Source organism: Otolemur garnettii, unplaced genomic scaffold (assembly GCF_000181295.1).
Source record: "Otolemur garnettii isolate 467f Iridium unplaced genomic scaffold, OtoGar3 scaffold00082, whole genome shotgun sequence".
NCBI lineage: Eukaryota > Metazoa > Chordata > Mammalia > Primates > Galagidae > Otolemur > Otolemur garnettii.
Window position 1 is genome coordinate 3,253,070 of NW_003852477.1, and position 12,798 is coordinate 3,265,867.

Genomic DNA, 12,798 nt, shown 5'->3' on the forward strand with positions numbered 1-12,798 from the left:
GTTCTCACTAGGAAGCTTTTCCATATCCACGGGCAGCCTGGGAAACAGTAACTTACCCCTGAAGAAATCAATTCACTCTAACAATAAAGTTTTACTTCATTACATAGTTATTTCACTTACTGAGATTTCATCAGAGGAAATATTTTAGCTGTATTAATTCAGCCAGCTGAGGGGAAACAAACCTAAATGGCTTATCTTAAGAACAGAGAAACATCTCCAAACATCTCTGGTGATTTGGGCTTTTACTTTAACCAGACTACGAAATCTAAACTAAAATATAGCAGAGTGAAAAAGCCTTGTTTTATTAAGATACATAAACTGGAAGACAAACAAAATAATAGCCATTTTGTAACTGGGTGCTCGCAAGGGCCTCCGCAATTATTACCCAAAGTCAACCCAAAATGACCAGCCCCCATGCAGTTTCTTTCAGGGATTGAAAACTTCTTTTTGTTCTTCCGATTCTTTTTAGCGTGCTGGAGCTCTGGTTTGAATCTGTATCACCAAAGACTTCCACTGTCTGTCAAAGGCATTACTTTTACATCTTCAACAAATACTTCATCGAATACTTCTTCCTCTAATCATAGTGGAAAGGGGGAAAGAAGGCCGAGAAAGGAGAGAAAAGCAAGAGGAGAGGAGAGGGGAAGGAGAGTGAAGAGAAGGTGGAACTTACACAGCATCTTCTACAGATCTGGTGCTACTGTTACCCTTATTTTCCAGAGGAGGGAACTTAGATACAGACAAGTAAAGGTAAAATGGCCAAGATCATACAGCTAGTTGGGTTAAATTCCTTTAGATGCTATTAAAACCTTCTGGACATGACCATCTCCTGGTACTCATTACATTGAATGAAAACTTAACTATAAATCTGACCTCTCTGTTAAATACTAAGCACCTTAGGGTGACGACTTTATCTTACCATTTGGCCTTGTCATCATTCAGCAGTTGCCTATTTAGATGTTTGATAAATGAATGAAGTAATGGAAAAAATGAATCAAAAAACAGGGAAGAAAGTCAGTTGAAGACTGGGGAGTGTAAGGTCAGAAATACTTTTTACCGAAGGCTACACCACTGATTCACTGGGAACTTATTTAAGAGATCCCTTAAATTTCATTCACTTGATATATTTCTGACTCTTGCCATAAAACAAATAGTTGTAACATTTTTGAGCAAACTAAAATGATAACAATTCTTCTTAGATACAGAGCATTCAAAAAAAATTTAAAGAGCTAAATTTTGCTCCAAAAGAACTCAAAGCAGTTAAAATTGAATTTGTTTGCTGAGGAAGATTTGCTGAAAAGTAATTAGCTCTTAATGGAAACAAGCCACCAGTGTATTGCTCTCTCTGAGAGGAATGGTTTGGTGCAACCTACTGTAAAATTAAGAAGAGAAAAAAAAAAAAAAAGGGCACAGCTCAGGAGAGTTAACACATTCCTCCCAATAAAATTCCACCAACATGGCAAGCAATTTACCTCTCTTCTATACACTCAGTAATAAACTAGAATAGGGCAATATACTGTCTTAAAAAATAATAATAAAAAAAATCCTGGTCAAACTCTTGTCTCTCATTTGAAGGGGAACAACAAATTCTCAATGATACTATGACTGACTTCAAGGGTTTCTTTATCCAAGAATCCTATAAAATAAGAATAAACACATAAAAATAATAGTGCTTCATGTGACATAGGATGAGGTAATGTTCTAATAGTTATTACTGGGTACTCTAAACTCATACTATCTACAAGCTAAATTAAGATACTTCAAAGACTATGATGGCTTTGATCTAATTAATAAGTTAAATTTATAACAAATGGTCTATAGTTATTACATGATTATAAACCTGTTTGCACAAAACAAATAAGGTATTCTACTCTCGACATATCTTTATAGGTAAGTATTTTGCTTACAACCCACTGTGACCTTTAGGTTAATGAGTTACCACTTTTTTAGGCACTTTCCAAAATTAGGGCTGGTACTCCTCAGCACTAGGACTAATTTTGTTTTGGTTACAACAGCAAATAAACACAGAACATTAACAAAAATCACCACATTAGGACACCAAAGCAGAAATAAAAACCAGAAACAGAACAAAAATATTATCTAATTACAATGCAATAAAACTAGAAATTAACATCAAAGACTGAATTTTCATGTAACAGAAAGGCCAAAACACACACATTCATCTGTTGATAAAGGTTTTGCCCACATAGGCTCTCTCACACGCATCTGATAGAAAGAAAATGAGCACAGATAGATTGGGGGCAATTTGACAACATCTTTCAAAATTACAAAAGCTTAGAGCAGTAGTTCTCAAACTTTCTTCCACATTTAATAGGTAGAGAGCTTCAATAATCACTGATGCCTAAGTCAGCCCTAGAGATTGTGATTTAATTGTCCCAGGCTATGGCGTGGGCTTTAGAACTTGTAAAAGACCCCAAGCATACTAATGTACAGACAAGTGTAGAAACCATTGGCTTAAATATTTTTGAGACGGGGTCTCACTTTGTTGCCCAAGCTGGAGTGCAGTTGTGTCATCAAAGCGTATAACTTTGAACTCCCAGGTTCAAACAAACCTCCTGCTTCAGCCTCCCAGGTAGCTAGGACCAGACATGTGCCACCATACTCAGCTAATTGTTTTTTTGTTTGTTTGTTTTGTTTTGTTTTTTGTAAAGATGGGGATCTCACAACATTGTCCAGGTGGGTCTTGAATTCCTGGCCTCAAATGATCCTCCCAGCTTGGCCTCGCAAAGTGATGGGAGTACAGGCCTGAACCACAGAGCCCAGCTTTACATACCCTTTGAGGAAATAATTCCACTTTTCACTACTTATCCCACATATTATTCATACATGTGATAAATAAGCTATGTTATTAGTTGGAGTTTTGTGTTATAATACTAAAAGATTAGGGAAAAAATTCACCAAAAAGAGACTTATTAAATCAATATATAATATTCATAAAAGACAATACCAAATTTCTGTTAAAAAGAGGTACAGCTGGTATGTAAATTATATTTCAATAAAGCGGCTATATTTTAAAAGAAGTGCACAATGGTAGACAGTGTGCTCTCATCTATGGGAAGTATAATGTACATATAAACTGCTAACATCAGCTGTCTCTTTGGAGGAAGACTTGCTTTCCTCTGGACACTCTTTCAAACAATGAAATGTCAACGTGTTATGTATTAACTCTGAAAAATGAATTGTAAAAGCTGAAATTAAATATAAAATCAACTTGGTCATATTCCCTAGGCAGTCAAAATTCTTAAAAACTAACAAAGGGGCGCAAGAGAACTTTTTGGCGTGATGCAAACAATCTTCACTGCAATAGTGGTTTACACAACTGTATATGTTTATCAAAACTCATAGATATGTACACCTAAAACAAGATTTTTTACTCTTTGAAAATTATACCTCAACAACCCTGTGTTTTAAAAATTGCTTAGACAACACCTGGACCCACTAAACAATGCTGATAGGAATGTAAATTGATACTAGCATTGTGGTTCAGTATATCTATTGCATCTGGAAGAGCATAAGCAGCCCTACAATACAGCGTTTCCATGCCTGCACAGGTACCCACCAGAAACACAAACATGGGTTCACCAAGGAGCATGAACAGGAATAGTCATGGCTGCACTATTCATGAAGCAAAACATCAGAACAACCCAGATACTATTAAAAGTAAAGTGGATCAGTAGACTGTGTGTGTGTGCGTGTGTGTGCACATACGTGTGCATGATGGAAAGCTAGGCAGGATGTGATTTAGTATGAAGAGTGTCACTGCCAAGACCAAGGAACTATTGGCAAAGAGAAAAGATACACAAATGGCCCTTGAACATAGAAAGGATATTCGACCTCACTCATAAGAGAAATACAAATTGAAATTACACTGAAATAATCTAGCTCACTTGTCAAATTGGCAAAATCCCCAAGTTTGATGGCAAGGCTGTAAAGAAGTAGGCATTCTTCCATTCGTCCTTTAGAGATACAAAATGGTAAACTACCAACAAAGATACTCTGGCCGCATTAAAAAAAAGTTCAACTGGATTTAGCCTTCAATACATCAGTACCATTTCTATGAATTATGCTATAAAATGTACATGCACATGTACAAAATGAAACGTGCATAAGATTATTCATCCTTTGAAATTAAATAAAAGTACAAACAAATCTATCCATTAGACACTAATTAGGTCAACTATGATATACCTGTACCATGGAAGATCTCATCCCTGTAAAACACAAAGTGGAAGCTCTCTCTGTGTTATACAGAAGCAAGCTGTAGGGATATACTGTTAAGTGAAAAAAATCAAAGGGTAGAAAAACAAAAACAAACATAACCTGTTATGCTGTGCGTAAAGAGGAAAAATGAGAAAATACATATTCATGTTAGCTTGCCTTCAGATGCAAATGAATAAAGTAGTTAACCATGAAGAACGATAAAACAATGAAGAGAGAACAGAGTGGACAGGAGAAGAAACAAAACTTCTCAGGATCTATCTTTTTACAACATTCATTTTTCCCCACTAAAAATATATTACTCATTCCAAAATGTTGTACTTAAAACTCATTTTTAAAAATCCAGCTTGGAACATTTAAAACAAACTCCAAAGTCTAAGTACTTATTACTTCTTCCTCCCCCACTCTCATTTCAGTATATGAATGGACTTTTCAACTTGCACACAGGTTGCGAAGACCTCCCCAAAGTGTGTGTGTTGGTGGGAGGAGGAGTGGTAACTGGCCTTTAATTCACTGCTTTTGACCTCTGGAGCCTCAGCCAGAACTGTCTGACATAAGGCAAGTATTATTTTAATACCCTGTTTCCTGGGAAAAGGCAAACAGCACAGAACCCAGAAAGAGATCACAAACAAGGTAAAGGTAGTACTTGGAGAGGGCAGAAGTAGGTAATTTCAGTTAATAAATTATTTAGTGACCTTTGCATGTCAGTACTCAAGTTTCATCTTGCCCTTTTGAATTGATACGGTGTTCTATATTATGGTTATATCCTAATTTTATTTATATTAAGTTATGTAAAATTCTGATTTTTGATATTTGCCTCAGTGGAATTCTTTGTGCATTTGTGAGTTTTTCACTAGAACAAATTTTTAGAAGTAGAACTGAAGATTGAAGGAAATGCACCTTTTACTTTTTTTTAAATTTAATTTAATTAAATCACAACTGTATACATTTGTGGAGTACAATATGATGATTTGATATACACTATGGAACGGTTAAATCTAACTAATTAATATAACCATCACCTCACTTATTTTTTATGGTAAGACATTTATAATTCACTCTTGTTATTTTGAAATATACCCTTGCATTGTGCACTTGAGGTGAGATTCCCACCAAATGCCTTCCCTCCTCCTACCAGTCACCCTCCTTTTTCCCCTCCCCTTGGGGAAAAGATTTTTGCATGCTATGATTCCAACAAAGGTCTGATAACTTTTACATTTTATTAAATATAGTGAATAAATACTGAAAGTTTCAATATTAGTAATTGGATGCAAAATAAAATTCCTATTCTCTTTCATTCATTTGGCAAAGATGTTGGTAAGAATATGAATACTGATATGAAAAGATCTCCAAATCATTTTGGCAAATAAAACACCAAATTTAAAAAGAACACATATACAATAATACTACCTATAATTTTTAAAAAATCAACCACCACAAAGCAAAGTGATTTATTTCACACACACACACACACACACACAAAAAAAAAAAACTGTGTTAAGTATATATATATGTATAGAATTTAGACAGAAAAAGTTCAGAAAGGACACACACCAAAATAACAACAATTATCACCTCGGGGAAAGAAACTTGTGAAGTGAAAGGGCTGGAGGAATGTAAGCCAAGGGGACTTCTTGATTTGATTGTTAAAATTTAAGACAATATATTTAAATATTACTTGTCCAATTATAACAAAAAAATTTATAAAAATTAGCACACTGACTTCTGTTTGTAAACTCTAGAGCAAATTAACTTCCAAACCTAGTCTGTAATCATTTTTAAAATAAAAAGGTTCTATAGAGGCCACTGATTATCTGTTTCTACTTCTTTAGAAGAAATTCAGCTGAATTTAGTAAGAGTTGGCACGAGGGGAGAGGAGTCTACAAAACATGCCACATGAATGAGCTAATTTAACACAAAAAAAGTAAATGGAATCTGCTTGGTCTAATGAAAGGATAAAATGATTATGCAGTATTATAGTACTGACATCATAAGTGCAGGAAAGAAACAATTATCTGAATTGTTATTCAACTTCTGATAGAGATTCACTCTTTAGAATTAAATTTCTTCAGGAAGAGAGAATAGTACTTCTGGGTGATGAATTTATTAGGCTCATTGGTCAGGCTCTCTAAAAGGATAGAAACAGAGCTTCAAATTCGCAAAGATAGAGGGAATTAGTTCAGTGCCCCCAGGTTCTTCCCATAACACGGCACAGAGAATACAGGGTGATATTTGTATGGTACCATTTGGTCATGGATGAGAGAGCTCACAGGCCTGAGAGCTACTACAGCCCTAGTGTGGATGACCCTAACCCGAGCACATCCAAGCATCCCTGTGACTCAGTCACAGCACACCGTGTGTCCAGGCACACCAGCTGGGAAGAGTGGTTTGGTTTGGCTTTCACTCAATATGGATTGTCTCTAAAAGTGGGCTTTCTGGCTTGCTAGTAATCACAGTGACTGATGGTGGCTCATAACAGTGCAGTACTTTCTGCAACTGGACATCAGGTTAGAGAAAATCACGGGAGTGGGGACTATGTGATTTGGTTCTTTGTTAGACAGACTGGAAGCTCTGGAGGCACACTCAACCTGCAGACAGCATTCAAACCCCCAAAAGTCCTCAGACATCACCTAAACAAGAAAACTAATTTTCTTTCTTGAAAACAAGGAAAACCTCTCCTCCTTCTGGGGACATGGGTGTTCTCTCAAACTGTTCTTTACAAAACTAAAAGCATTGCAGGAACTAGTTCTAAAAAATACCGCCATTATCATATTTAGTATCTTCACTAATAATAAAAGCTCTCCACTACTTAAAATACATATATCAAAAAAATAAAATGGTAGCAAGTAATAGTCATTAAATACTACTAAGACAAACTGTTTAGTACAAAATAAAGCAACAATTAACATTTTTAAAAGTATGTACAGTTTTTTTCTCCTTAAAGAATTTATCATTTTTGACTGGGCATGGTGGCTCAACACCTGTAATCCTAAAACTCTGGGAGGGTGAGCAGGAGAATTACTTGAGCCCAGAAGTTAGAGACCAAGAGCAAGACTGTGTTTCTTCAAAAAACAGAAAAAAATATTTGGCTGTGACGGTGGGCACTTATACTTGGGAAGCTAAGGCCGGGAGATTGCTTAAGCCTAAGAGTGGGAGGTGGCAGTGGGTTGTGATGACACCACTGCACTCTAGCCTGGGCAAGAAAAAAAAAAAAGAATATCATTTTAAGACATCATGCATTCCATACTTTGGAAACTCTTATGATAAGACATAAAATTAAGAACAAGAGCCAAAACAGGATAAATGACAGATACTACCACCCGTGAAACATGACAAATTACTACCATTTTGACAGATCAAACACTGGCCTTTCAGGATTTCCTCACCTTTAATATTTTCATAATATATAAAATTCATTTTAGAGAGGAGAACAAGAAAAATAAATTTGAACTTATAGTACCTGGTAAAAGTTGGGTTATACTCAGTCATTGCAACTAGGAGTTTCAAAGCATAGGCAGGTACTGGGTCAGGCTCCATGAGAATATGCTCATACCTGAAATGAAATGATAAAGACATTTTTAAAACACTCATGGCTGGGTATCATGGCTCACACCTGTATTCCCAGCACTTTAGGAGGCTGAGGCAAGAGGATGTTTGAGGACAGGAGTTCAAGGCCAGCCTGAGTAACATGGTGAGACCCCATTTCTACAAAAAGAAATAGAAAAATAGCCATGTATAGTGTCATATGCTAGTCCCCCCTACTCAGGAGGCTGAGACGGGGATCTCTTGAGCCTAGGAGTTTCAGGCTACTGTGAGCTATGATCACACTACTACATTCCAGCCTTGATAACAGAGTGAGACTATGTCTCTTAAAAACAAACAAATTCCACTCAGTAGTTTTTCTCACTTAAACATTACCCTGAACAAAACATTATAAGGTAGAAACATTAGAAAAAATATACAGATACTGAAATAAACTTATGAGTTAATAGGACTTGCACAGGTTATTTAACCTTATGAAGTTTCTAACCGTTTCACTTGCCAATGGTAATGATGATACCAACCTACCTCATAGAATACTGTTGTTGAAAAAAGTCAACGAGAAAATCCACAGAAAATGCTTAGTATTGAGCTGGGCACGTGAGAGATAAATAAGTATTAGGCATTTTTGTTGAGGGGCTCCAAGACCAACCTCACATTCAAGAGGTTCACTAGTGATTCAGGAGACTCAGCATGGCTCACACAGAGAACTCCCGGGGCTCAGCGTGGCTAAGCAGCAGCACAGGAGCCCAGTAAGGACACACGGCCGAAGCATATGGGAAAAAGACACAGGCCTGGAGGACTCCAGGCACAGGTTTCCTTATGCGCTGTCCCACACAAGGGGCTACACAGGGCACACTCTTTCCCCAGCAGTGGAAAGGCAGCATAGCACATGTGTGTGAAGCCACCAGAGACTCGGTGACCAGGGTTTTCATTACCGCTGTTCATACAGGCAACTTCTGCCTGACATGTATCAAAACTCCAGATTCCTGGAAGGAAAGCAAGGGTTCAGCATAAATCACACTGTCTGTATAAACTGTGGGGCAAAGTGAACTAACTACCCTTAGCAGGTGAGTGTTAACTGGAAGCATTCTGAGAGCAAGTTCAAAATGCCTGACCCAGGCCTCTCTTGTAAACAGGACATCATTTTTATTTTTGTTGCCTTCAGTAGAGTGCTGTGGCATCACAGCTCACAGCAACCTCAAACTCTTAGGCTTATACGATTCTCTTGCCTCAACCTTCCAAGTACCTGGGACTACAGGCACCCACCACAACACCCAGCTGTATTTTTTTGTTTTTAGAGATGAGGTCTCATTCTGGCTCAGGGCAGTCTCAAACTCAGGAGATCCACCCGCCTCAGCCTCCTAGAATGCTAGGATTACAGTTATGAGCCATCACGCCCAGCCCTTTTTTTTTTCTTGAGATAGGATCTTGCTCTGTCACCCAGATTGGAACATAGTGGTGCAATCATAGCTCAATATAGCCTCAAACTCCTAGACTGAATGATCCTTCTACCCCAGCCTTTAGAGCAGGTGTCCTCAAACTATGGCCCGCCGGCCACATGTAGCCCACCTAGAACATTTATCCAGCCCGCCCAGGGTTTTTGCCACCGCTACCTGTCCTGCTTAGCAGCCAACTTGTCCCAGGGCCCACAGTCTGGCCCTCCAACAGTGAAGTGACAGTGAACTGGCCTCCTATTTAAAAAGTTTGAGGACCCCTTGCTCAAGTAACAGGGACTACTATAGGAATGTGCCACCAGACCCAGCTAATTTCACTTTATTTTGTTTTAGAGATGGTGTCTCACTATGTTGCCCAGGCTGGTCTCAAACTCCTGGCCTGAAGTAATCCTCCTGCCTTGGCCTCCCAAGTAGATGGGACTACAGGAGCATTCCACCACAATCAGGGCAAATAGGAAATTTTAAGGATAGAAGTTTCAGGTGTTATGCCTGAAATTCTCTCTCAAGTGGCCCCAAAAAACAGTCCGAGACACACTCCGATGTAAAAATGCATGAGGTGAGTTTTATTCAGGCCCGGGCCAAGCCCAGGCCTGGACTCTCCTGGCATGCAAGCCGAGGACGAGGGGTAGAGCAAGTTTTTATGGGGTACAGAAAGCAAGAAGGGTAGGGTCCGTTACGAGTACACTCTTGATTGGTGGTTGGTGATTTCATTAGTAAAGGAGGATTTGCATTGGTGGTTGATGATTTCATTAGTAAAGGAGGATTTGGATTGGTACAGGTGAGGGGTGGAGGGATTTCTTAACCAGGCTAGAGGTGGTGTAGCCTAATTAGGTAGTTGAAGGAGAATACCTGAATTTCAAGGAAGTAGAAACCTATTGCCTATTATGGGAGCTGTTCAAGGGAACTGATACTTATTGCCTATTATGGCAGCTGTCTGCCTAAGGTGACTCCATCAAGGGCTTAATGGCTGTGCAGCACGGAGTGGCCCTGCGGGTTTTACCTGGTGGTTGGGGTGGAGGGTGGTGGAGGGGCTAGGAACAGAGTTTATGTAATTAACAAAATGGCGCTGGTCTGGCCCTTACACAGGCCTGCTATGCTAACTCTTTTCTGCATTGCATTGTTAATTAGCATTTTAAAACTACAGATTAATACTATTACCAAAAGAAAAAAACCTCAAAATGTCTGTACCAAACATTTCCAAACAAAGTTCAGGCTGCTCTCCTCTTGCTAAGCAAAGATATGATTTCTGACTGACTTAGGTTCAGCGATCCAGTATACAGCCCTGGATGGGTGCTCAATAAATATCAAGTGAATGAATGAACCATCTAATCAACTTTGTGGCTTAATTCTCTTCAACAGTCAACAACTAAGAAAAGAGGAAAATATCCCTAAAAATCCAAAATGGATATTTAAAAATTTGTGACATGAAACAGAGGCTTTTCATCTAGAGAACAGGGCCCCAGGCTCTTACTTACAGCTTATTTTCTCTCATTTTGGAAATCATTATATAACAAGCTTAATTATACAGCCTCTAAGCCCACAGCCATAAAAAAAGAGCCAAGTAAAGGGAGGAGCAGGATTATTGCAGGAAGATTTAGGAGAAGTGGGACTTGAAAGTATAAGGGAAGCAAAACTAAGCAATCCTAAGAACTCCAGGAAGCAGCCTATGGAGCATTTAACACAGAGTAAGAAGTTGCTCAAACCCCAGTAGGGGATGAGGGCCCTTCAGGACACAATGAAATGAGGATAGTGTGTCAAGAAAATGGGAAGGTGAGTAACAGTATTCTCTTTAAGAAGCCAGGCAGTACCCTATTTTAGAGAGTCTGCTAAAAGTTTTAAATTATAGCAATTAAAAGATTTGCCCACATACGACAAGGAAATGACGCATTAAAATATATAACATAACCAAGCATGGATAACTTCAAGAATAAAAAATATCAGCAAATCAATTAACATTTTATATGGATAAAACAAAAATAAATATCTTTAGAAGTGATAAAAATGTATTTGATAAAATTCAATATACAATTCGAATTTTGTTTAAAAAGAAACAACTTAGTAATTAGAGAGAGATCATTCTTTCCTTTCCTGACTATATATTTTTATGAAATAAAAAGCTCTTATTATCCTGAGTCCAGGATATTCAACAATATTCTCAAGTTCAATGATTTGCTAGAAGGACTCACAGAACTCAGAAAAGCTGTAACACTCACAACTATGGCTTATTACACTGAAAGGATACATATTAAAAATCACAGATCAGGGGTACATACTGCAGAGTCCACAAGAGACCAGGCACAAGCTTTCACTATCCTCTCCCAGGGAGCTGTACAAACCCTGCTTGGTCCTAGCAGCAATGTGTGACAACACATGTGAAGTACTGTCAACTAGAACAGTTCACCTGAGTTTTGGCATCCAGAGTTTTACTGGGGGTTAGTCACAAAGCCCTGGAGCACTTGTCATTCAGGTATCCCAGGTATGTGGCTTCTCCTATCCCCACTCCTAGGCAAACACTAACAGAAGGGGCCACAAGCCTTTGAATTTTTAAAAACCTTCTCCAGTGACCCTCTTACATGCTTGCATAAGAGAAAATACAGACAACTACTATTTAGAAATGTAATTTTAAAAAATTCTCAATAGGGCTGGAAACCATATCTTAAAATAGACAATACGAACCATGTGGAATCAACATATCAGAAGAAAATACAGCTGAAACATTACTGACTAAAATAAAAGTGTCTTAAGGTCATGTGAGGTTACCTAACCTTGAAACAGGAGGAAAGAATGAAGCTTGTACTAGCCTGTATGTACATCAAGAATTTTCCCAAAAATAGTTCTATTTTCCTTCTGTTGGAAAAAAAAAAAAGAGTAAAATTCATAATGGATATGTTTAGAATATATATATTGAATATATTTTAATCAAAAATAGGTTTGTAATGGTCAAAAAGATCTAGTCAAAAGTATGCTGTACTGGTAGTACTAAACTAAACTGGTAGTAACTGGATGCTGCATTCCTCTGAAGGAAATTTACCAGGAAAAAAACCAGTGATAAGCCCTGGCCCTGAAATAGCCTTGGAAAAGAGTGGCCAGTGAAAAGCCAGCCATTCTGATGAATAGGGCCAGAGAGGAAAACACCAGGTGCCTGAGCCTGGCTGCAGATTGAGACCACTGTTGGCTTAAGGGTGCCTCCACCACGGAGCGCTCCTCCTGCCTCTAATCTTTTCTAACCAAGGTGTCTTTGATAGAGACCAAAGGAGTGGGAATCTAGGCAGGAAAGGCCATTCCTACTAAATTTACTACTACCCCAAATAAGAGAAACCCCCTAAAAAAGCCTATATTTAGGACCCATGACAAGCAGATGAAGACAAGATAATCTCTGCCTCTTCATTCTTCACTCCTAATCTTAAAATGAATAAACCCTATCTTGTCCAAGTGACTGGTATAAACCCTGTCCAATTAAGTGGTCTAGGAAAAAATTGAAGCAGATCATTTAAGAAACTCTGAATTGGCTCGGCGCCTGTGGCTCAAGTGGCTAAGGTGCCAGCCACATACACCTAAGGTGGCG

At 38.3% G+C, this 12,798-nt stretch overlaps 1 protein-coding gene across 1 annotated transcript in view; it reads right to left on the reverse strand.

Moving 5' to 3' along the window:
• ULK4 (unc-51 like kinase 4) overlaps nt 1–12,798 on the reverse strand; it is a 619,976-nt gene that overhangs the window by 391,326 nt on the left and 215,852 nt on the right. The window contains exon 31 of the mRNA XM_023515932.1: nt 7,697–7,789. Coding sequence (XP_023371700.1) covers nt 7,697–7,789 — 93 coding nt within the window. The remainder of the gene's footprint in view (nt 1–7,696; nt 7,790–12,798) is intronic.